Genomic DNA, 23,005 nt, shown 5'->3' with positions numbered 1-23,005 from the left:
CGCTATGACGCCGGTAAGAAGAGTAGATAAACGCATTGGAAACTGAGAACTTTTGTGTTAGAGCGACTCCTAAAATCCCTGAGCCATTGAGCTGCTTGTCCCTTTTTATATTTACAAAGTTGACAGCTTGAAAACTTCACACCATCCCTGCTGTCATCCTGAGGCCGTAAATGATTATCTCCACGTGGACATGGCGCCTACATCAGCCGTCGCAACGTCACAATCAAACCCTCTTAGGACTTTAGTCGAATCCTTCAGAGGAACCATAGTACTCCAAAATGAAGATGAGGCTCAGTGTGAAGTACCAAGTACCATTACCCTAGCATGTTGGCACCCCCAACAGTCATGATTGAGCCGTCCCAGAACTTCATTTACCAACCGCAGCTTTTGGCCAGTCAAATTGTCAATGATAAGGTGATTTGGGATTTTCAGCGCAACCATGTTCCCACGCTGTTGAAGGATTTAGAGGACCGAATAATTTAGCCGTCGGCAGTCGAGTCATATACTGTGAGTGTAATCCCGATCCTGGCTAATTCCGATTGGTGTACAGAGTAGGTCCCTGGATCGGCATTGCCGAATACAACCTTGATTAAAATGAATGCATAGGACCAAAAGTGTATCATAAAATATGTACCAATTTTTCTAAAGATTTTCTCCCCTCCCCCGAATTTGCGATGCCTCTACCAAGTGAAGGATTCTTCCACATAACGAACAACGACGCCATGTCTCGCCATCGCAGCGCAGACATACCGAGCTTCATCACACATTGCATGTGGACCACAGACGACCACAGTAGTTCCACCAATAGCGTTCTCCAATTCCTTGGTCAAAACTCTCTTTATGTCCATGCGCTCACCAACCGAGACATGGGTCTCGATATGGCCCCAGTTGGAGGATTCACCACCTTCTTTTTCTTCACCGGCATCTCCACCTACAATCATACTCTTGACAACATCGACAAGGCCCTTACTTTTAATTCCCCAGTACAGCTTAGTGGTTCCCAGAGGCTTAGCGTACATTGACAGGGAGGCTTGGAGACATGACAGGACGCCAGCAATGCCGACACCGCCGGAGATGACAAGGGTATTCGGGTATTCGATGCTAGGATCGAATCGAGTTGTGTCTTCGTGGCCCATAAGAAGACTCGATGAGGACGGGGATCGCGATGCCAGTGTCGGCTTTCTTTGCAAGCTTGGCGGTCATACCACGACAGTTCTGGACAAACAGCGTGATACCGGGCTTGGTAGTGTTACTGTGAACTCTGAGTTGGCGGATGTTTGACATGGCGCCTCCCATCTCTTTAGAAGCCGATGCTTCAGCAGGCGAGATTGCACCCTCATTCTCAGACTGCGTGTGCGAAGCGGAGCTCGGGATAACGGACTCTCCATCAAGCTGACCTTTGCTGCAATTGACGATTGAGAAAGGATGATTCTCCCATACTCGCCAAGAGAGCGTGGGGAAGTAGGCGAAGCAATGGCCCTGAGCATCGACATCGGGGATGTCAACTCGCAGATACTTATCATCAATACGAGTGACGTATGCTTTCTTGATGCCATATCTGGAGATGCGTAGAATGCGAAGGACTCTCTCAAGACCCCAGAAGCAAAAGGCGATTATGAGCCAGATCTCGAAGCCACCTTTATCTTCGTACAAGAAAATGATGTGATACCAAGAACCGACCAAAGCGCCGATTGTTAAGACAATGTGCGTAATGAGGAAGACTTCATACATGATCTTTCGGATTGGGAGCATCGAGAATGGAATCAAGGCGGAAAAGGCAACAGTTCCAACAACACCGACATACCAGTAGGGGTATGTCAGAACGAGAGGATAAGAGTCTCCCTCGATCATAATTCGAAGCCAAAGGAGCGAATGGAGGGCGACTTGGACGACGCAGATGGTGGCGGTCCATCTGTGAAGGAGAAGGAAGGTCGAGTAAGACCAGTTGGTTAGCCGAAGTAGCACACTGCTACGTCCAGCATACAAGATAACAACGGGGATATTGGCGAATGCAACGGAACCAGCACGATTCCCGATATGACGCATCAGCTCGTAATGACGGTCTGGAAAGATGCCGTTGGGAGCGTAGTTGGGGTATCCCGCAAACGTGGCCAGGCAATTGATGCCGATGAGGTAGAGGATGAAGAGAGCTTGACCTCGGGTAGGCACCATACCAATGCCAAGTGTAGCCACGCTGTGCTGCCTTCCCCAAGCTGGAGGGTCGATAAGATAGCCATACACCTTGCTTCTAAAGGATGTTGGGAGGGGGAGGAAACGAAGGAGGGAGAAGCCGATGGGGACCATGACACAAGTCATGAAGGCCAGGATGCTATGAATGATTAGTTTTTGTTGAAATCTCAAGAACGAGTCACTTACGAGTACATAGACTCATTCTTGGCGACTTCCTTGTATCCTTTCACACCGTTCATATAGCTCTGATAGGTAGTGGAATCGATAGAGATGGTTCGATTAAAGACGGTCTCTTCTGGTGACAATGGCTTTGGCGCACTCGTAGTGTTGACCTGAGCCAAGGCTTCAAGATAAGGCCATCGGATCGTCAGATCTTCAGAGTCGTAAATCATCTTGACCTCCCAGAAATACTCAAGCCTGTAGATCTTGACGTTTTTGGGGCAATAGGTGTGGATGCAGTAGGCCATGGAAGTTAGGTAGGATGTGTCGTTGGCGAAGCATGCTGCTGATGGGTATGCAGCTGCTTTCTCCTCTGCCGTCATGCCTGCGTACTCAGGACAGTCGAGATTGTAGGGCATTGCGTATGAACATGCCTGGGCGCAGGACACCGGGTAATCGTCCCTCCCATAGCCTTCAAGAGGGACTGTGGCTGATGCGCTAGGGATGAAAGAAAGTGCTGACAGCACGATTGCTAATGTCCGCATTATAGTGGGAGACCACATATTGGCTTGTGCCCAAGGCTAAGAGATGGAACAATTAAATGATGAAGATCTGAACGAGCCCAAGAAATAAGGTGCCCGGTAGCTCATTCTTAAGTAGCATCGCAACCTAAGATGGATAAAATGCCTCTTGTTCCAGGAACGGCAATCCTGAGCAAAAGATCCCTCGAAAAAAGTCATGGCTGCATTCTAGATCCATCATCGCCGGATATCGTTCGTTTCCGACAACGGCTATTGGCTTAGTGTTAGGAGAAAGAAACCTGGGTCATGGGTTTTGTGGCTTGTTGATTAGCATCACCTTTTGGGGACTGGAAGGGATGGGCCTTGTTGAGGAGATGCTTGGGACCCGTTTTGTTGGATGCAGCCTTTCCCAGGGTCGGAGGGAGACCGAGAGTTTGCGCTTGGTTGTTAGTGCCGTCTCGTGTTTGTAGGCATGGCTCGCTCCAGTCAATTGTCGGTCGGTGCAACTTCAAGTCGATAGCCTCACTGAATTGCTATTGACAGTACTACTATTTGATCCCTCCCAGTCCCATAATAAATCTTTTATTCACAAGTGCCCGTCTTGGCAACGTGCCGATATCTGACCTCTTGGCGATGTCCCTTCTTGGCATCCAAGTGCGTGCGAGGAACCATCAGCCCTCCGAGGAATTCAACCCCATGCCGCCATTGGTCACAGTGAGACATGGCGTTCCAGAACCCTTAATTCCGCCCATTGAGAGCAACACAGTGACGCGGCGGAATTATGCATGCATCTTGGCAAATTTTTCGTTTAGCTGTGCCGAAGTGCCGCAGCCACTGATCAGATAAAGAGAGCTATCCCACGTGTTCTAGACCCGAAATGGGAATTTGGACGGATGGCGCGGGGTCCTGGCTGATTGATAAGATGGATCTGATTGATAAAGGGGGCTAGGGTAGGACTAGTATGTGAATAGACTGTGGAACGAGGGCTTGGCGGAGATCCCCGTTGACGAGTGTAACGAGAGCCTTTTACCCTAATTTTAGGTAATAGTCTGTGTGATCACCAGCCACAGTTTCTTGTTCTTTTTTTATTCTTGCCCTGACGGCAATTGCAGATCATCTCTGAGCCATGACATCTAGCCTGATATGCTGCATCTTATTTCCTGACTTCAAATCACTGCCAGGGTTGGCATGAGGCAATATTCCTGGAACAGCTCAGACACCTCGGTTGATAACGCCTAATAACACTTCACTAACAAACAGCTAGCTCAATTAGGCTTGCTTCGGGACTTCTCGACCCCCTTCGAAATTTTCATCGGCATTTTCGTGACTAAGTACCTCGTCTGTTCCAGACCCCTACCATTTCGGCTCGTATAGCCGTTTCATTTGACGTGGGGGAAGATTCTGGACCATCATAGATGAGGTAAAATAATAACTCTCGTAGTATGCATAACTCTTGATCACCCTGTCAGGGCTCGTGAACCTAACCGCATACCGTCAAGTTTATGTTTAGTAGCCTTTTATCACGCCAGAGGCTGCTGCAGACGATTGATCTATGTGCCGAGTTCCGAGATAATGAATAAGGTTATCAGATCATTTACGCCTTACTTGACAGACGATGCCCAACCGATGACAGTTTCGGCGTTGATCATTCGGACCCTCGGGATGTTTACTGATACCATGCGCGTGGTTCACGTAGTTTAGATGGCGCTGCGGAATATGAGAGGCTGGAGATAATTTATTTCTCGCGCTAGAACGCTTCCGTGCGGTATCGGACATCTTGAGAGCTCTCCACTTCTGTGGCAACGCATGATCTTGGTCTTGAGAACCAACAGCCGTTTTTCTCCGCCAATCCGGCACCCTAGAGCTACGTTCGATGGTAATAATTGATAATACATATGACACGGGAATAAAACTCAATCAATGGCTTGCACTGCCCTCAACCATGAGATCAAAGCCTGCCTCCCGAAGTCGGTCCACAAATGTGATACCCAATGTTGATGGCGTCAATAGCCCAGCATTGGTAGCCTCAGTCTTGTTCATCTGATTGATAGTCGCTGCAGCTTCTACGGCTAAAATTGCCGCCATGTCAACTAGCGCTCCCTTGTAGCTGAACTTTGCCAACGCCACTGGGTCTTTCTCACCAGTCACATACCCAACTGCCTTCCATTCCGCACTCTCGATCTTGCGGCTTTCGTCTCTATCGGGTCCAGATCCTCGTTTGAAGGACTTGCCACGGATGAAGGATCTGAACCAAGGCACCGCGAGCAAGAGAATGCCCAGTTTTGTGACGATGTGCATGAGTAGTGCAGATATGAGGCCAGTGGCTGGGCTGTATTCTTTGTAAACGAAATCTTGTCCGTAGATCTTCGGATTCAAGGCTGCTGATCGTTGGACGACCGACTCATTACCCCACGCAACGAAGGATGTTGCTAGATGCCCAAGATATCGGTCGTAACGATGGCCCATCGGCTCCTTGTTTTTCTTGACCACATGCTTGGGGTTTGGCAGCAAGACCGAGGTGTCAGAAGTCAGCCATCCACTGATCCCATAGGTCTCGGCCACGTCAAGAACAGTATGTAGGGAGCCACCTTGCATCCCAAGCATGCTGAGCTTTCCAGAGCATACGATTTCAGATGCTGATGGTAGGTTTTGCTCTTGTACATGTCGAGCAATCAACCACGCCACAAGATCAGATGGAGCACTCGATCCCGAGATAGCCGGGATAATGATAGCGCCTGAACTTTTGGCCGTCTCGTGAAAATTCTGTATCATTTCGGCAATCCATGCAGTCTCGGTACTAAAGTCGACGTAATGGGTACCGTTACGAGCACATGCGTCAACGACTGGAGTTCCATGGCGGTGATATGGACCGATGCCGTTGATCAGAACCTTTGTTTCTCTCACAATGGGTTCGAGCCCTTCGGCGTTGAGCTGAGGGATGATGTAAATCGTCGGCTCCAATCGATCGGGATTGATGGCTCGTAGGTCTTGGCGCAGAGCTTCGAGTTTTAAGGCTGAACGACCTGCAATGCACCACCTCGTATTTGTTGGGAAGGTCTTGGCAATATGCTCTGCGCAGATTGTGGCGGTCCACCCTGTGACACCCAAAATGGTTATCTCGTGGGTTCGAGTGTCCATTGTGTTTTGATAACCGGTGATCGATCGCCAACTTACGCTTGAGGTGTCTGTTGATTAAATACCAGATTTTGGCCTGCTGTTTCTTTCTGCTAACGTCTCGGTGCATTCCACTGTGACAATTAATCATCTTACAAATACATATTGAGCCTTTGGACTTTACCCCATTATCGCGCAAAGCTAGCCTGTTCGAGAAGCGAATGATAGAGTATGGTCAATTCGGACGAAACACGGACGACCCGAAGGACCCAGTTGATCAAGGATGTCAACCAATCATGTTCGCATTCACAAGTGGTACAACGAAGGAGATCGTTAACGATAGGTACCTCATACCGGAATGGCAAGGAGACGGATGCTTCTCCGCAGGCGCTTGGTGAAGATTTGCTGGAGCAGCTTGCTTCGGGCACATGTAGAGAAGAACCTGATACGAAACCTGGAACACAGAAGCAAACAAGTCTAGATATGTCACATTCTACCTAGTTACTTCTGCTGAAGAAGTGTTCTTTTGTCCATCAAAAAAAAAAAAAAAAAAAAAAAAAAGCCAATTACGTTTTCCAGAGTTCACTGCAGCTCTGCGACAGGTTAAAGAAAAAGAGATCTACCCTGAAGTCCCCAAAGATGTCACACTCAAACTGGCACCTGACAATCTTGACGACAGTTTAGTCTATGTCAAAAGACCAGGCCTCAACAACTATGAAACTACGAAAGGGACTGATTTTATTCCGTCTTGTTGAGGAACACCTATATGGCAGTGTTGAAAGTGCGCAGCATAAAGTTGACTTTTTTCGAAGAGTTCTTTTTAGCAACCCTCGAAGGGCAAGAGAGGCTTGTTTCCCGACATGCCGACTTCCAGCGCAATAGGTATGGGTTCCTACCTGCATACATATCTGCATCACCTACAACTTGATACATTTTTAGGCACTCTGTTTTCCATTGTGTAGGATTTCCAGAACATTTCGTCTAAGTGCAAACGACAAAAATTACTGATTATAGACCTTAGCATTAACAGTTTACTTAAATGACTCTGACGATGACCTAACACAAAGGCTAATAAGTATAGACAATCCAGGACAGAGTAATAAGTCGACAGACAATTTCCATTCAAATATAATCTCCAGATACAAGACATTCCAAACTCGATCGATGTGGACACCATACAGACCTACTGTCGGCGGTCCATGCTTCGAGAAGAATCATTGCTCCTGTAGGCTTTTTCTGGGCTGGGAAGTCTTGGTCCGTATAGATGAGGAGGGAGAGGAGCAGATACCGGAGGCTGTTGACCGTAAGGGGTCGACACAGAGGTCCTGGTAGAGCTTTGTGTACTGTAATACGCTTACCCGTATGCCTCACTTGGGCTAGGGATTCTGGGGTCTTGAGCGCGACGAGGGGGAGCAGTAGCAGCTGATGCTGGCTGGCGGCAAGTAGCATGCGTGCTAACACTAGAAGAGCGCCCGTAGGCCTCGCTCGCAGTGGGAGTGCTGGTGTATTGGGAGCGCTGAGGAGGCGGGACAGACATAGATTCCGGCTGGCGGTAGGTGGCTGGCGTGTAGGGAACACTAGGAGGTTGAGTCTTGTAAGGGGCTTGTCCATAGGCCTCACTTGGACTGGGGATCCTCGAGTTTTCTGCTCGCCGAGGAGGAGGGACAGGCAGCGACGGCTGCAGACTAGGGACGCCTGGAGTTGCAGCAGTAGAAGAGCCGTGTGTACCATACGGGGCTTGCCTTATAGGCGGAGCAGGCGCACCCGCCTTCTGATAATGCGTATCATAGGCTTGACGGTAATGCTTTGCCCCTTTCACAGAGATATCCGCCGGCTTCTCATATTGCTTTCTTGTTCTAGGATTCTTGTATGCATACGGGTGCTTATCCAAGAAGGCATTGTGAGTACTGGTGATGTGACAAGGTTTAAGCGCCGAGCGCACTTTGCCCCTCATTTCGCATCGTTTTCCTCACATTGTTTCGTTCTGCGACAGATTTGCACAAAATCACAACAAGACATACCAAACCTCCCGTCAACATACTGTTCTTCTCAACATGCCACTAGAAAGTCTGGCACCAGAACTGGTGTCTATCATCTTACGAAATATTGACTCACCTCGCGGTCTCCACGACCTGATTGCAGCATCGCCTGCCTGTTTACGAGTCTTCTTACAAACCCCATATCTCATTCTATCAGCTGTGGTGCGAAATGCATTACCAAGTGGCACGACGAATCATTATATCGCTGCTTGGCGGGCCCCTCCACCCTCTCTACCCCCCCTACGTGAGACTAAAGATGAGATATTGTTGTTCTTGAATGAATACTTTAGTGCCACTACGCGGTTTGAGTTTCCGGCAAACCAGAAAGAGCTTGTATCGTTTTTGCAACTCTATCATCAGGTTGATTATCTTGTCAAGATGTTCTTACATCAGATGCGTCAACTTGGGTTTGACGATACGATTCTGGCGCCTTCATCTTCTGAGTCTACTCGACTTGACAGAGCGTTTCTGAGATATGACATCTACTGCAGCGTATTTGCGCCAAATGATTTTGAAACATTGGAGAGACCTTATCAATTTTCCGGCGCTGAACAATTCGATCTATTCTTGAGGCGACTGAGGCCATGGGAGGTTGAGGAAATGGCCTGTGTCCAGGTGTATTTTGCCCTTCTCACGGGGGACTGTATTAGCCAACTTGAGGAGCAGCTCATTGAAGCTGTCCAGAGTACCCCTGGGATTGTATGGCCATCGTCTCCAGATTCAAAACCGGGAGAAGAGACCGGCGAGAACGGAGAGAAACAGATACTGAGCAAGGGAGACGACATGAGGGAATTCAAGAATTTGGATATCACCAATCTGATGTTATTCTCCAAAGACGGCATATACAGTTCTCCGGATAGTATCACCCACATGACCGCTCTGGGCCTTGAGATTATGTATCTGCTCTGTAAATCAGAGGACCGAAGATCTGACTTGATTCGTTCAAACCCTCCGGACTACCGCGAGTTCCTGCCGGAAGCCCTCAGTCATTCGCCGGCATGGACACCAGAGGGTCAAAATCAGGGTGTTTCTATCGAGAAAACAGATTCACTGGATGATCCATCGCGCGAGAACCTCGGTTATGTCTTATTTGGAAATAATCACAACATGGGAACGGTATACCTTCCTATCGATCCTACGGGTTCTCACCACTCAATACTTAGGCGGCTCGGGTACATCTTTTGGGACTCGTGGAGGATACAATCTCCTGAAGTGTCTGATAGACTTCGAGCGGTAGAGAAGATGACATATGATGAAATACACGAGCTGTTTAATAGGCCGTGGCAAAACGGAGCTGAGGCCAGGCTTCAGGGGGTAAAACTGCCACGAGACGAGTTTGAAAAGATTGAAAGGGAATTTGGGTATATCGAAAATCCTGCAGATTCGGAGTAAATAGAGCCAAGAACATATAATAGGCTACTGCATACTCAGCAGCTTTGTCTCGTGCCGCCACCCCAAAGCCCCTTGTGAATCACTATCAGCAAACTACGTATACGAAATCAACTCTTGTGAAGACATAATCAGTGTTATAGAATTGATATCTTAAGAAGCCATACTAGGGGGGGCCTCACTAACTACATCCACTGCTTATTACCGAACTTCGAGACAAGGGCCCCACTGCTGCCTTTCTCCAAAGAGGCTTCATTCATGACTTTCAAGACAGCTTTGGCCGAGTCTACTGGTGTGCTCGGACCCGTGAAGTTCGGAGCATAATTGACAAATTTACTTCCGAGCTTGGCCACCTTTTGTTTCTGTTCTTCGGTCACTGTGCAACGTCAGCATCATCCAGTATCGCAATCGTCACAGCTACTTACACTCTCCCTCGAAACCGCTATCGACGCTTCCAGGGCAGATACTCATGAAAAGAACTCCTTCTTTGGCGTAGCGGGCGGCGAACTTGGCCGTGAGAACGCTTGTGCCTGCTTTGCTGATGGCGTATGCAGGAGCTGGCTCGATGTCAAATTGACGGATGAAATCGATGTCGGACATGCCGGACGAAATGGCAATGACCTTCTTGCCCTGCCCTTTGAGAACGAGAGGCGTGAAGAGATTGAAGAGATGGAAGTTTCCAATCACGTTGACCTCAAATGAGTCTTGGAGATCCTTGACAAGACGTTCCGGGTCTTTGGCTCTGTTACAGTATGAGACATCATTTCTCAGAGACGAGGCCATGGACAAGTCATGGGTTTGACTTACAGCACATCAACCGCATCCCATTGAGACCACAATGCGATGAGGCCTGCATTTGCAATGACGTAGTCAAGAGAGCCTTCAGCAATCTCCGAGACAGCCTCGACAGCATCCTATACTCTCGTGAGCATGATGTGGAGTTACTTTGAGTGGGAACTTGAACCTTTAGTGCATTGTAGCCAGTAATGTCAGCCTCAAGAACATGGACGTTCTTTGGAGAACCGAGTTCTTGAGCAATCTTTTCCTCAGTGGCCGCTTTGTTGCGGACTAGCCCGATAACGGTATTGTCGGGGTTGCTGGCGAGTACTTGGACAAAGCCAAACTAAGAGGGACCGGTGTCAGCTGTAGTGCATGGTGAATTAGAATAACACCCAGTAAAACTTACGCCAAGACCGCGCGATGCTCCTGTTACTAGATAAGAAGGCATTTTAATATGTATACGTATGTCAATTAAGAATAGAGATCGAAGTCTTGATTGAATCGATGGTGATAAGTTTATCAAGCACAGAAAATGTGTTTTGTTATGCCCGCTCTTATATACCACAAGACATGGAAATGTAGTTTGCTGGATATTGATGATAAATCTTGCATCTCTTTCTGTCTTTCAAACCATAACCTGCTGAGCCTCCTGCTTGCGCAAAACTTACTCTATAAATGAATCATATTTACAAGCATATACTGACGTTTTCATATCAAGGTCCTTGGTCAGATTTTCGGGCTCCACTCCTGGCATGACATCCAACACACACGCGCGCAACGCTAACCCCGTTTGTCACTATTGTCAGGTTGACTTTTGCACCCACCGATTACACTTGAGAACATTGTAATTACAAAGCATATCCAAGTACAACGCTAAATGTAGAAGATCCAGGATGCCACATAAAGATAAAAGAGAACCGACTTCTTCTAAACCGCAAGAATAGGCCCTCCTACTACTGTTTTTCAACGAAGCTTCTCATGTAACCTTTCAACGCAGGCTTTGCTGGGTATTTGGGCTGAGTCGGATGCGGGGCACAATTGAACTGGTTAGTAGCTGGCTGGTCGAACCGTGAGCAGAGATAGCACAACTTGCAACTACATAAGCTGGTGCTTGGTACCCTTTTCTTTCTTCCCCCCATAACCGGGTACTGTCAAGGTCGCTGTTATACTTGTAAAGTTCAACTCTCCCCGCGACTCGATGATTGTCATTGCCCCACGGATACGGGTCATTGAAGACCCCGGTATGCCAAGACTCGCTGCTGTCAGCTTCTCGAAAAGGTCAAGAAGTAGTATTGACTGCAGAATTTCATCACCAATCAACACGTTCGGGTTGCACAGTGAATGTCTTAGGTTCCCCATGGCAGCCGAGTATCTGGTCAAGGCGGTGCTGATTAGTTCTCGGTTGTCGAACTGTACTGCTGAGAACGCAATGCTGACCGCATTTACACTGTGTGCAAGGTGTTGTGAGATTGTGGCCTGGTTGTATAGTGGCCTGGTTGTATAGTGGCAGGAGAGGGGAGCAACTCCGTGATAAGCCGGTAACACACAGCAGGAAAAACGTATCCCTGCACCGCGTCTCGACGTCCAGGTTCAGGCCAAGCACCGGCGAAGGCCACGTCAGCTGATAGGCATATCCTTGGCGGGCGACCACCTTTTGTCTGGCTACGCGTGTCTGGTCACGGAACGCCAGATCCCTGGCACTCCGGTAGCCATGACATGAGATGTTGGCTCGTCGGCACTGGCCACAGCATTCCGGTCTCAGGTCGCGCTTAAAGACAGATGTCAGCTAGTCTAAGGCGGAACTAAATTGGCCAGTAGGCATACCCAGAGCTTCCGCCGTCTGCAGGGCGGACAGTCCATTGAAGGTCAGCCGGTGTTAACCATCTTAATAACTATACAACCCCACTCTGGGCTTATTTCGAGATTGGCGCCGGAAGAGAATGCCAGAAAGGGAACCAGTCGTTGGCAGTAGTAGGGGCACTTAGAGGTGCTTGCTATGACTCGAGTGCAGCTGGAATGACTGTATGGCAAGAACTGCAGAGGATACGGTGAGCTACGAAAGAAGAAGAGAAAGAAGGGGTGAGCATCCAGTCGAGTTTATGCAATATCTCCGGTCATCACAAAGCTTGCGCATCAAGAGGCCCAATGTTAACCGCTAGAGGTTTAGTCTGTGGAGCTGCAGATAAGTCTCCTGGCGAGCTCCGGATGGCTAGCCATAAGAGGTTAGTTAGATCGGCATACCCTAAACTTAACCATTCCGTGCCTACCACGACGTCGCCGAGATGAACCTTGGGCGGAACGCCACCACTGATGCCAACTGTAAGGCAAAACCTGATATTCGGGAAGGTAGATATCATGTTTGTGGCAACAGTTGCAGCCGACACATTGCCGATTTTGCCCTTGGGCGGATAGGCGATAACAACAGTATGTTTGCCAATGGATCCGAGTGTATGAGTACTACTGTCGTGAGACAGTTTTGGGAGACCTGCGTGCCTCTGGTCCAGCATAACTATCGCCGCTGTCTGCTCGTTGGGCAGGGCGCCGACCCATCCGACGTGGTAGAAATTGTTCCTACTATTGTGGATAAAGGAGTTCTAGTATTGCCAAGTTTATTTTCTATGCAGATTTCTGAGTCTGAATACTGTGGCAGATGGATTAGGCATATCCGAAAAAACGCATTGGCGTTCTCAATATAAAGTGGGCGTCTATTGCGTCTCTTAAGTAGTCCCAGGATAGTTTGCCCTAGCCAGGCAAACCTACATCACAGTACACATAAGGCCACCCATAACTACAACAGATAGTCAGCATCAAGCACATTCCAAACTATTCGCTAACTTACCGCCAGCAACTGCACTTGCAGCGATTCCATTCATAACACCGCCAATAATCTCCTTCGTGTACGCTTGAACCTTCTGACGGTCTCTGCGAATCTTTTCAGCATCCTTTTCAGCCTTTGATAGAGCCTTCTGGTGACTTTTTGTCTGTCTTGCAACAATTTGTTGCTGTTGCGGACTATTTGCCAGGCGAGCTATCTCCTTCTGAAGGGCAGCACAAGACTCTTGCACGTCTTGTAAGATCATCTCCTTGTTTTGAACTTCAGCGTCGTATTGGCTCTGAAGGCTGGAAACCCGCTCCTTCAGCGCTTTTGTCTCGCTTTCGTGTAGATCTATCATCGTCTTGATCAAAGCCTGACCGCCGCGCTTCGTTTCCTCGATCTCTCTATCTACCTCAGCCTTCAGCTCTCGCAGTTGGAGAGAATACTCATGCTGTGAGGTCAAAGACGTTCTGTCTAACTCGACATCCAGTATCCTTAGCTGCTTCTCATGTTCCCGGCAAGTTTGATGCAAGTGTTCAGCGGCTGCTTTTCCTGCGGCGGTTTCTCCAAGACTTTTGTGCTCGTCCACAACCTCTCGCTGTAATTGGAGTACACTAGGCTTGCCGTGATCCAGTTGCCTTAGTAGGCTATCCATGATACGCTGTAGCGAGTCTGCCGGGCTATAATTCTCGTCGTAATCTCGAAACACTCTTGCTCCTTTACTGACAAGGTTACTGAGAAACTCGGAGTTTGTCAACAGCTCAAGTTCTCGGTCTTCGAGAATGCTCTTGTTGGTGGAATCTTGAGACTTTGGCCACATGGTTGTAACAATGGCGAGATTACTATAGGAAGCAAATCCGCAAATCTCCTTCAGGATTCTAATGCTCCTTAAATTTGATCCAGCCATACGGTTATTCGTGATCGGATATAGTGTTATGATACCGTGGATCCGCACGCCGTTTGCGTACGACGCACCGAGATAGGTTGCCAATATCTCCAGGGTTTCAATATCAGAGCGACTGGTGTCATTAAACCCAGGAGTATCTATGAGGAAGATACGTTGACCGTGTTTGGTGTACTGAAAAGCGCTGATTGAGTTAGTACCTATTAATTAGCAGAGTGCCCTATCAAACCGAAAGCTTGATTCGCAAGGTCGAAAGCTCCGGAAAGGGACCTAATTTGTGACTCACATGAGTAAAGCCCATGGCCTATAGTCACAGCATGGCCTGTACAGTTTGAGACGAATGTACTCTTGCCAGCTCCTGTCAGACCCATAACAAGGAAGAACTTGTCTCCCGGGTCGGGCTGGCTGAGACCAAGAAATGTCTTAAAGGATTCAGCTTGATCAATGAGTGCGTCAGCACCGAGGCTGGGAGTACCCATCTCCGAATTCCTTATTACGGAGCTCTAAATAATAAGGAACAAAGAGTAAGAAACCTCTATAGAGAGAAAGGGGGATATGCAAGAATTTAGCGAAAACGAAAATTGAATGGACCTCTGTCATGGCCCAGCCTGATTCAAGATGCCTCGAGAGTGCCTTGGGAATGAGTCAACCATTGAGGGGGTTGCCGATGGCTGTGCAAGAGCGTAGCCACCCAATCCACAAATATAATTATGCAGTAATGTGATTTAAACAAGGGCATATGCATATGCACGTCAGTCACAACCCGAGATTGGTTAGCTAGTACTTGGCACCTTCTGCCATGAAGTAGAAATTGATTCTAAAAATTGATTAAAAACAGGATAGTAAGTACTCTCCAACTCTCAATAAGTCGTAGTAGTTCGATCTCTTTCGTGGTATCTTGATTGTTGAAGATACATATTTACAAGTCTTGTGAAGCCTATTCGCCCTCGGCTAACCAAGGAAATCCGGCCGCATATATTGGCTGCAGGAAAGCCCAATGCTGACAAGGCGCAGGCATTAAATGTGGTCCTCTTCTTGGCAGTTGATAACCCAATAGTAGTGCGGCTACGCATATAAGCAAAGATCTCCCGCGCTTAGTTCCACATATCCATACTCAGTCAAACAAGTCTGAAGAACCATTGCGATAGGAAAATATTATCTTCAGTTTAGAAGCTTGCGGCGCATATCAGTCTTGAAAATATTTCCAAGGTTGGCAACCATTCTCCTGTGAGTTTACAGAGCCATTCAGCCGTCTGAAATGACAGGCCCAGAAGCTATGCCCAGTCCAGTGGCCGCGGGGTTGTTGGATCCTGTTCCCAAGAGCTTTCGTAGCGGACATGCCCCCCGGTGAGCAAGTCATCTGGTGAATATCTCCAAGATCGTGTTGCTAAATTTTGAAGACCAAATGACGCGTTTATCGCCTTGATGGGCATAACTGGCTCAGGAAAGAGCTCATTTATAACAAAATGCACAGACAAGACCGCCACGATTGGTCACGACATGATATCATGTTTGTTGACAAACCTGTTACTCTCCTATGGAAATCACACTCATACATAGTAGGTACATCTATCGTTGACGTGTACCCGTACGAGGTAACATCCGACTTTACGGTATATCTCATCGACACGCCCGGCTTCGACGATACTGGAAGAAGTGACACTGAAGTCCTTAGTGAGATTGCTGCTTGGCTCACAGACTCTTACAAGCACAAAATTCGTCTTCATGGCATAATTTATCTCCACCGAATATCCGATGTTCGTATGCAAGGCTCAGCTAAAAAGAACTTGGTCACATTCAAAGAGCTGTGTGGTGAAGATGCGCTGAAGAAGGTGGTTTTGGCGAGCACCATGTGGGATATAGTCCCTGCAGACAAAGCTACAAAAAGAGAGCAAGAGCTCAAAGACACGCCGGAATTTTGGGGATGGATGCTTTCAAAGGGCAGTTCAATTCACCGATACAACAACACAGCAGAATCTGCTAGAGAAATTATTCTCTCGCTAGCCAGCCACAACGCGCCAATAGCCACCGATCTTCAGAAGCAGATGGTCGACGAAGGGAAGAGTCTGGACGAGACATCGGCTGGCCAAGGACTCAAGAGTGAACTCCTCAAAGAGCGACAGAAATTAACCAAGGAACGCCAGGACCTTCAAGCACTAATTAAAGAGGCACAGAAAGAACACGACGTCGACACGGAGGAGGCTCTACAAGAAGAGAGTGATAGATATGCAGTCTTGATCAAAAGGGCGGAAGAGAGTGCCAGAGCTCTGAAGATTACTATGGAGAATCTCGTCGCCAAGCGAGATTTGCGCGTTGCAGAAATGACCAAGGAGATAAGAGAAGTCCAGACTGAGTACGAGACCAACTTCAGGTTGATGACATTGGAAGAGATCAAACTGAACAAGGAGAAAGTGGCGTTAGAGAAACGACAAAAGCAACGACAAGGGAAGTCGGGCTCAAAGGCAGCAGCCAGCGCTCAAGAGGCTGACCCACCACTACCTGGACAACGTCCAGAAGCGGGAGAAGGAGACATTCCTGCCCCTAAAATTGGAGTGTCGGTATCTATTAGCAAGTCCTTCTACATCTTGCAGAGCCCTCTTTGCTGGAGTTGGTAAGTTAACTTGAGTTTCTAATGCAAGTAGCTAATGTTTCCAATGAAAGCAACGAGGTAGAACTCCAGGAGTTCCATAATGGCAAGCGCATGGAGCTTGGATGTTTAAGTGCGGTCAGTGACAACAGGACAGCATGGATTGCTCGTTATGATGTTAACGACTGGAGTAAGATATCGATGGAAATAACAAAAAGTGGAAATACTAACAATTCAAAGGATGGTCAGCAGGATTCGAATGGCATTACCCATTCCTAGCCAAGTGCATCAAATCCTACGGCCTTGATGCGGTCAGGCTATGTGCACTTGGCTCCAACAGCCATTTCTACACCAAGTGGAAAGAGTTTCGAATGTATAACTGTTCAGAAGCGTTCTCCAGGACGATAAAAAACAGCAACTGCTCGGTGAAGGCAGTGTGTTTTGGCTACGGAAGCTCATTCCTGATCTCTTATGGTTTTGATCACGGTCATCTTGGCTGGACGCATGACCTCCAGGGCTTCTACCCAAGTCTGAACCGATTTCTCAATAGCCAAAAGAAATCAGGGAATAAAATCAGCATACATGTAAGCTAAAAATGGCAGAACAGTAGTATTCATGGTACTGACATCGGTGTAGGCCGCGACACTTGATCCCTTTAGTAGAACCGATTACCTTGTTGTTTTTACTGATAATGAGGGGAGAGAAATTAGTAAGATAAAGTATAAAATGCACTGTTCGAATAAGGCCACCCGTCGGGCAGTTGAGAAATGGTGGGAGGTGACTAAAGGGCGCCTGGTGCCTCGCCAACGATGATGAGGTCGGTAGCGCCATACATAACGCCGAAGGTAAAAACTCTGCCAGGCAAGCATAAATAAACATTGTTCATTCTGAGGCGATTGACTTTGACGTCTGTCGAAGATGATGCGTCAAAATACAAAGTTTGTTTTCTCAGGTATGATGTCTACCGGGCTATGGATGACGGCGGCCTATAAGGTTAAGCTTTAGGCTGCGAACACAGATGCCTACCGGGATATAAAAGCTTTGCCCTCTCGACATCTCAAGTACATGCAGTTCCACGTATTTTAGTTCAGTCACCACTTAACTCTGGAAACCCTCCTGATAGAGCGACAACATTTACCCAATTCTAAAAATGCCTGCAGCCATTTTGGAACCAATCCCAGAAACGCCGGATGGACTGGGCGTAGCTGGACTCATCATTCGATCTTATATAATGTTCTACCTGCTATCACTTGGCGGCGTGTTGGTGTATCTCAACATTAGAGAGAACTTCAACATGGGATTCTTCCTGGGTGCAAGCGCTATATTTCTTACAGTCGCCAAGACAGGCTCAACGAGACGAAGGAAGAACAAATTGTAACGGGACGACTTTCTCGCATCAATCCTTCCGCCAAACCTCTATTCTAGTCACCACTTCTCATACATGGTCTTATACAACGCATCACAAAACAGCGCGATAGCCCTCGACCCAGCTTCAAGCACCGCATCCATCGCAATAAACGGATGGGGCTGACCCTTCATCACATTTAACTCCGCTTTGACACCCGCGTCTTCCAACTTCTTCGCAAACTGCTCGCCCTCCGATCTCAAGACATCGAGTTCACCGACGACAAAACAAGCAGGCGGCAATCTCGAGAAGTCTCCCTTCCAGAAGATTGGACTAGCTTCGGGATGCGCCCAATCCTCCTTGTTGGGGAGGTAGTGATGTCGGTACCAGAGCATTTTCGGTGCTGGAAGGGCAGGGGAATATTGGTTTTCCTTCCATGAGACGTTGTTGGTGGTGTCGGCGGTGTTGTCCATCACGGGGACAGAGAGGAGTTGGAGGGAGAACTTGGGGGATCCTCGATCAGCTGCTCGTTGACACATTATAGCTGCCAAGTTTGCACCAGCAGAAGAACCGCCTGTATCATCATTCAATTAGCATAAACAGTGTTACCCCAATGGAGTCATTCTCACCTGTCGCCAACTTTGAAATGTCTAGACCAAGAATGTCCCTGCCATCACCGGTGACCCAAAGAACAGCCTCCCATGAATCATGAACCGCCGCAGGGAACGGGTCCTCAGGTGCCAATCTGTAATCCACCGCCACGACGACGCATTTGCCCCTCGCGCAAAGATGCGACGCGATGACATTCTCAGTGTCTATTGTGCCGAGAACCCAACCGCCACCGTGGTAGTAAATACACACAGGCCATCCATTCTCTGGTTTGTCGCCATGTGGAGTGAAGCACCGAACCTTGACGTCAGGCCCTTCGCTCTCTTTGCGTTTGATGGCGTGGTCGACTATGCTGGCGACCGGTTGTATAGGACCACTGCCGGGGATGAGGATACCGCTGCTTCGTGAGGCCTCTACCGGTTGGAGGTGCACTTGTTGTTTATCGATGATGTGCTTGTTATAGAACGCTGCATATTCGGGATCAATCCTGTCAATGACCGACTCGTGCAGGGGATAAGGTGGTTGATTGCTCATGTTTCAAAAATTGTCTTGGCCTTCAAAATAATTTGTGGTTGAATCGCTGATCTGAAGATACGCCGATGGCTGTCGTGAGTGACGATGGTGTCTTTAAGCTTCGGAGGTTTATTTCGCGCCGGCCCTTTTGCTTTTGCGCGGGTTTCCGAAATCGGGTATCCGGTGGAACCTCCACAGTCCGTGATGGTTGTCCTGCACTGGGTTGAGATCGTCGCTCTACGTTACATGGAGGGAGCACCAACCTCTTGTGAGATGGTAACCTACGCTTATGCTAGTAACACTGTGTTTCGAGTCAGCTGCGATCATGATTGCAGGGTATCGCTATCTTGATAGGTGCATTGAACATGTAACCTCCGAATCTGAGCCCTTGCAACCTGTATCTTGTCTCCCCCGCATATCCAGTCTTATGCGACGGTGAGATAAGAAGCAAGATACTGGATATAATAACTGTCCTGAAGCTACTTTACCCCTTCGATCATCTCTGGTCTCTGCAGAGCATTGGCAAACAGTCGCAGCCAATTTGGGTCGCTGATTCACAAACAATTGATCGCCATGGACACAAAAGATCATAAAGACGATGGCATCATCGACGACACCTACGCCGAAGGCACTGGAGAGGAAACGGCCCTCGAAGTCGACCATATCGCCGAGCGTCAACTCTGTCGCAAGTTCGATGTTCGATTGATGCCTGTTCTAGCCATCATGTGTAAGACCCTTCACCTACTATTCACCAACTCATCTAATCATCTACAGACCTCTTCAACGCTTTAGACAAAGGCAATCTAGGCAACGCCCAAACCGTCGGTCTCAGCGATGGTCCGTCCCCAAACTCGCTCACCATTCCATAATCTAACCCATGATAGATCTCAACTTCAAGCCAAACCAGTACAACCTCCTCGTATCAATCTTCTTCGTGCCCTACGTCATCTTCGCTCCTCCTACCGCCATCATCGGCAAGAAGTATGGCCCTGCACGCGTCCTCCCGATTCTAATGTTTACTTTTGGATCCATGACTTTGCTAGCTGCTTGCACGCAGAATTTCGGCGGCATGTTTGCGCTGCGGTTCTTTCTTGGCATGGCGGAGTCGGGATTCTTTCCGTTGGTGATTTATTATTTGACTACGTTTTATCGAAGAGGTGAACTTGCGCGTCGTTTGGCTGTATTCTACGCTGCCTCAAACATCGCAAACGCTTTTGTACGTTGCCTTGCTTTATAAATGAGGTCTTCGGCTGACAACAACAGAGCGGTCTTTTATCATTTGGCGTCTTCCAAATCGACTCCAAAATCTTCGTCTGGCGATATCTCTTCATCATCGAAGGTTCAGCATCAGTCCTCTTCTCGATCTTTGCATTCTGGTACCTCCCTCGCAGCGCAGCGCAAGCCAAGTTTCTCGGCGAAGAAGAAAAAGCGCTGGCTTTTCATCGCATGCAAGTCGACTCTTCGTCTGTCGTGCAGGAAAAGTTCAACTTTAAGGATTCGATCAAAATCTTTACGTATCCAACGACGTATTGCTTTTTGTTGATTGAGATTTGTCTTGGTGTGCCGATTCAATCGGTTGCGCTGTTTATGCCTCAGATTATCCAGCGATTAGGATATGGCCCTGTCAAGACGAATCTTTATACTGGTAAGTGATTGATGAAATGACTGGATAGTGTTTTACTGACGAAGTATGGTAGTCGCGCCAAATGTCGGCGGTGCTGTGATGCTTCTCATCTTGGCCTTCAGCTCTGATTTTCTACGCATTCGATTCCCATTTATCATGCTCGGCTTTGCCCTTACGTTCATCGGCTTCATAATCTACGCCGCCATCTCCGACGTGCAGGCTCAATTGCAATTAGCATACTACGCATGTTTCATGATGGTCTGGGGAACATCAGCTCCTTCTGTCCTCTTATCAACGTGGTATAATAACAACATAGCCCACGAGGGTCGTCGCGTAGTCCTTACCTCAGTCGGCGTCCCACTCGCCAATCTCATGGGTCTCGTATCAAGCAACATCTTCCGAGAGAACGAAAAGCCCAAGTACCCTACAGCTCTTATCACGACTGCTTGTTTCGGCGCATGTGGATGCCTCATTGCGGGTCTTCTTGGTGGGTATATGGTGTTTGATAACATGCGGAGGAATCGTAGAGCTGGGAGGAAAACTACGGCTGCTGATGTGCCGACCAAGCGTCTGCGTGACGGGCCAGCGGTTCCCGAGTTTCGCTGGTTCCTGTGAGAAAGACTAGGAGAGGCAAGAAAACGCATGACTTTAACCCTAAATGATAATAATATTGAGGTACTCTAGCTAAAGTTGGGTGTAAATTAGCACAAGTTTAGGATACTTTTCATTGACTTTATTTTGATACCCTGTCCTTAGGGAGCAAGAAAACACGAGGCCTAAATTTAGGATAACAAAATAAGTTCCACAAAGGGTATTCTAAGCTCATCCTAAATCTAGACTAAGTTACCTAAATCTTTTTGTCACTTAGGCTTAAGGTCCCGAGTTTTATTTCCTCCCCTAGCCTGTACCAAGCTTGGTCTGATGTTTTCTTGCTTCCAGAGAGGAGTCAGTGGGTTTGGGCTGCAAAGAGGCAAGATCAGCACCCCGCAGTGGGAAAAATAACGCACTGTGTTGTGTCGGGTATTGTACAACGTTACCTTCGACTGACGATCCTGGTATTGGAGATAACGATAAACAAAGGAGGCCAGAATTGAAGCCGAGAGATATCTCAAGTGTTGCACCGGTTGCCAATATCCTTTGTCCGTCTATCTGTATCATTTCGACCATCATCACCGCCATCATGTACTCTCCCAAAGTAGGCGATAGCATCGACTCGCTCGACACGCCCTCCATGATCGTCGACCTCGACCTCATGGAGGCCAACATCAAGAAACTCATGAACCGACTACTTCCAACTGGGCGCAATATTCGACCCCATCTTAAGACGAGTAAGAGCGCTATCGTGGCAAAGAAGCTTGTCGCTGCTGGTGCTAAGGGCGGATGTGTCGCTAAGCTGAGTGAGGCTGAGGCAATTGCTGCTGCTGGGTTCACAGACCTTCTCATCACTTGTGAGATCGTGGGATCAGCCAAAGTCAAGAGGCTTGTTGAGTTATTTAGAAAGCATCGAGAGATTAGAATTGTGGTGGACGACCAGAGAGCTGCGACGGCTATCAACGACGCGCTGGAGAAGTCAGGAATTGAGGACCCCATCTCGGTGTTGATAGACTTGGATGTCGGGCTGCACCGCACAGGGACTCAACCCGAAGGAGCTCTACCACTAGCGAAACATATCAGTAATCTGAAGCACATGCGACTCATTGGAGTGCAAGGCTATGAGGGTCATCTGCAACATCTTCCCGACTTTGAAGACCGCAAGAAACAATGCCTTGAATCAATGAAGATCCTCACCGATACTGCCCAAGCACTCAAGAATGAGGGCTTCAACATCGAAGTTGTAACAACAGGAGGAACAGGCACAGCAGACTTCTGCGCAACTGTCCCCGGCGTGACAGAACTACAACCTGGCTCATTCATCTTCATGGACACCGACTACCGCAACGCAATTGGAACATACTACTCCCACAGCCTATCCTTCCTCGCAACAGTCGTCAGCAAGCAAGGAGCGCGCCAGGTCACAATTGACACTGGGCTCAAGTCTTTGACGACGGATAGTGGCCTTGCTGAATGTAAGGATCAAAGATATAGCTATTTCCAATTGGGCGATGAGCATGGAGCGTTGACTTGGGAGGAGGGTACACCAGCACTTGATGTTGGTGACAGAGTTGAGATGATTCCAAGTCATATTGACCCAACTGTCAATCTTCACGACTTTTACTATGCTTATCGGAATGGGATCATTGCGGAGATCTGGCCGGTTGACTCGAGAGGAAAGGTCCAATAAGGCAATTAGCTAGGCAAGACAAATAAATGTGATAACGCGAATTGGCTCTCTTGGTTGTATGGAAGACGTTGAAACTAATACATTGACGGAGAATCAAGTGCTTGTGATTACCCGAAGTTCAGCAATTGATTCTCT

General features: G+C 48.1%; 12 protein-coding genes across 13 annotated transcripts; 4 read left to right on the top strand and 8 right to left on the bottom strand.

Annotated features, from left to right (window-relative positions):
• Positions 1-680: 680 nt before the first annotated feature.
• On the bottom strand, positions 681-1,019 carry FVEG_14566 (hypothetical protein; the record flags this gene model as incomplete). The annotated part of the gene is made up of 1 exon (XM_018903500.1): positions 681-1,019. The coding sequence occupies one exon, from the start codon at positions 1,017-1,019 to the stop codon at positions 681-683; it is 339 nt and encodes a 112-aa protein (XP_018742015.1).
• An 82-nt stretch (positions 1,020-1,101) lies between these two features.
• Positions 1,102-2,768, bottom strand: FVEG_14567 (hypothetical protein; the record flags this gene model as incomplete). Its single annotated transcript, XM_018903501.1, has 2 exons — positions 1,102-2,329; positions 2,377-2,768. 2 exons carry the CDS (start codon positions 2,766-2,768, stop codon positions 1,102-1,104), a joined length of 1,620 nt encoding a protein of 539 aa, XP_018742016.1.
• Positions 2,769-4,712: 1,944 nt separating this feature from the next.
• Positions 4,713-6,008, bottom strand: FVEG_00031 (hypothetical protein; the record flags this gene model as incomplete). The annotated part of the gene is made up of 1 exon (XM_018886464.1): positions 4,713-6,008. One exon carries the CDS (start codon positions 6,006-6,008, stop codon positions 4,788-4,790), a length of 1,221 nt encoding a protein of 406 aa, XP_018742017.1. The 3' UTR covers positions 4,713-4,787.
• Positions 6,009-7,167: 1,159 nt separating this feature from the next.
• FVEG_00032 (hypothetical protein) lies at positions 7,168-7,938 on the bottom strand (the record flags this gene model as incomplete). Its single annotated transcript, XM_018886465.1, has 2 exons — positions 7,168-7,309; positions 7,343-7,938. 2 exons carry the CDS (start codon positions 7,936-7,938, stop codon positions 7,168-7,170), a joined length of 738 nt encoding a protein of 245 aa, XP_018742018.1.
• A 100-nt stretch (positions 7,939-8,038) lies between these two features.
• FVEG_00033 (hypothetical protein) lies at positions 8,039-9,415 on the top strand (the record flags this gene model as incomplete). Its single annotated transcript, XM_018886466.1, has 1 exon — positions 8,039-9,415. One exon carries the CDS (start codon positions 8,039-8,041, stop codon positions 9,413-9,415), a length of 1,377 nt encoding a protein of 458 aa, XP_018742019.1.
• A 182-nt stretch (positions 9,416-9,597) lies between these two features.
• FVEG_00034 (hypothetical protein) lies at positions 9,598-10,640 on the bottom strand (the record flags this gene model as incomplete). Its single annotated transcript, XM_018886467.1, has 5 exons — positions 9,598-9,788; positions 9,838-10,154; positions 10,220-10,326; positions 10,377-10,535; positions 10,599-10,640. The coding sequence occupies 5 exons, from the start codon at positions 10,638-10,640 to the stop codon at positions 9,598-9,600; spliced, it is 816 nt and encodes a 271-aa protein (XP_018742020.1).
• Positions 10,641-11,454: 814 nt separating this feature from the next.
• FVEG_14568 (hypothetical protein) lies at positions 11,455-12,052 on the bottom strand (the record flags this gene model as incomplete). The annotated part of the gene is made up of 3 exons (XM_018903502.1): positions 11,455-11,488; positions 11,740-11,960; positions 12,017-12,052. The coding sequence occupies 3 exons, from the start codon at positions 12,050-12,052 to the stop codon at positions 11,455-11,457; spliced, it is 291 nt and encodes a 96-aa protein (XP_018742021.1).
• Positions 12,053-12,769: 717 nt separating this feature from the next.
• On the bottom strand, positions 12,770-14,513 carry FVEG_00035 (hypothetical protein). 2 transcript variants are annotated; one of them, XM_018886468.1, is made up of 3 exons: positions 14,198-14,513; positions 13,032-14,111; positions 12,770-12,980 (listed from the first exon to the last, which is right to left on the bottom strand). In XM_018886468.1, the coding sequence occupies exons 1-3, from the start codon at positions 14,388-14,390 to the stop codon at positions 12,949-12,951; spliced, it is 1,305 nt and encodes a 434-aa protein (XP_018742022.1). In that variant the 5' UTR covers positions 14,391-14,513; the 3' UTR covers positions 12,770-12,948. The 2 variants fall into 2 exon arrangements, with proteins under 2 accessions (XP_018742022.1, XP_018742023.1); XM_018886469.1 differs by having other exon boundaries at positions 13,032-14,095.
• Positions 14,514-15,032: 519 nt separating this feature from the next.
• Positions 15,033-17,483, top strand: FVEG_00036 (hypothetical protein). Its single transcript, XM_018886470.1, has 6 exons — positions 15,033-15,258; positions 15,312-15,421; positions 15,475-16,522; positions 16,573-16,688; positions 16,739-17,082; positions 17,135-17,483. Exons 1-6 carry the CDS (start codon positions 15,170-15,172, stop codon positions 17,309-17,311), a joined length of 1,884 nt encoding a protein of 627 aa, XP_018742024.1. The 5' UTR covers positions 15,033-15,169; the 3' UTR covers positions 17,312-17,483.
• Positions 17,484-17,805: 322 nt separating this feature from the next.
• FVEG_00037 (triacylglycerol lipase) lies at positions 17,806-19,062 on the bottom strand. Its single transcript, XM_018886471.1, has 2 exons — positions 18,473-19,062; positions 17,806-18,417 (listed from the first exon to the last, which is right to left on the bottom strand). The coding sequence occupies exons 1-2, from the start codon at positions 18,984-18,986 to the stop codon at positions 17,924-17,926; spliced, it is 1,008 nt and encodes a 335-aa protein (XP_018742025.1). The 5' UTR covers positions 18,987-19,062; the 3' UTR covers positions 17,806-17,923.
• A 476-nt stretch (positions 19,063-19,538) lies between these two features.
• Positions 19,539-21,204, top strand: FVEG_14569 (hypothetical protein; the record flags this gene model as incomplete). The annotated part of the gene is made up of 5 exons (XM_018903503.1): positions 19,539-19,692; positions 19,740-19,802; positions 19,850-20,181; positions 20,229-20,610; positions 20,663-21,204. 5 exons carry the CDS (start codon positions 19,539-19,541, stop codon positions 21,202-21,204), a joined length of 1,473 nt encoding a protein of 490 aa, XP_018742026.1.
• Positions 21,205-21,642: 438 nt separating this feature from the next.
• On the top strand, positions 21,643-22,917 carry FVEG_14570 (hypothetical protein). The gene has a single exon (XM_018903504.1). It carries the CDS (start codon positions 21,770-21,772, stop codon positions 22,868-22,870), a length of 1,101 nt encoding a protein of 366 aa, XP_018742027.1. The 5' UTR covers positions 21,643-21,769; the 3' UTR covers positions 22,871-22,917.
• Positions 22,918-23,005: the final 88 nt, after the last annotated feature.

Source organism: Fusarium verticillioides, chromosome 1, assembly GCF_000149555.1.
Source record: "Fusarium verticillioides 7600 chromosome 1, whole genome shotgun sequence".
Classification (NCBI taxonomy): Eukaryota; Fungi; Ascomycota; class Sordariomycetes; order Hypocreales; family Nectriaceae; genus Fusarium; species Fusarium verticillioides.
Note: the sequence above shows the minus strand (reverse complement) of the source record. Positions and strands in the feature narration are given on the sequence as shown.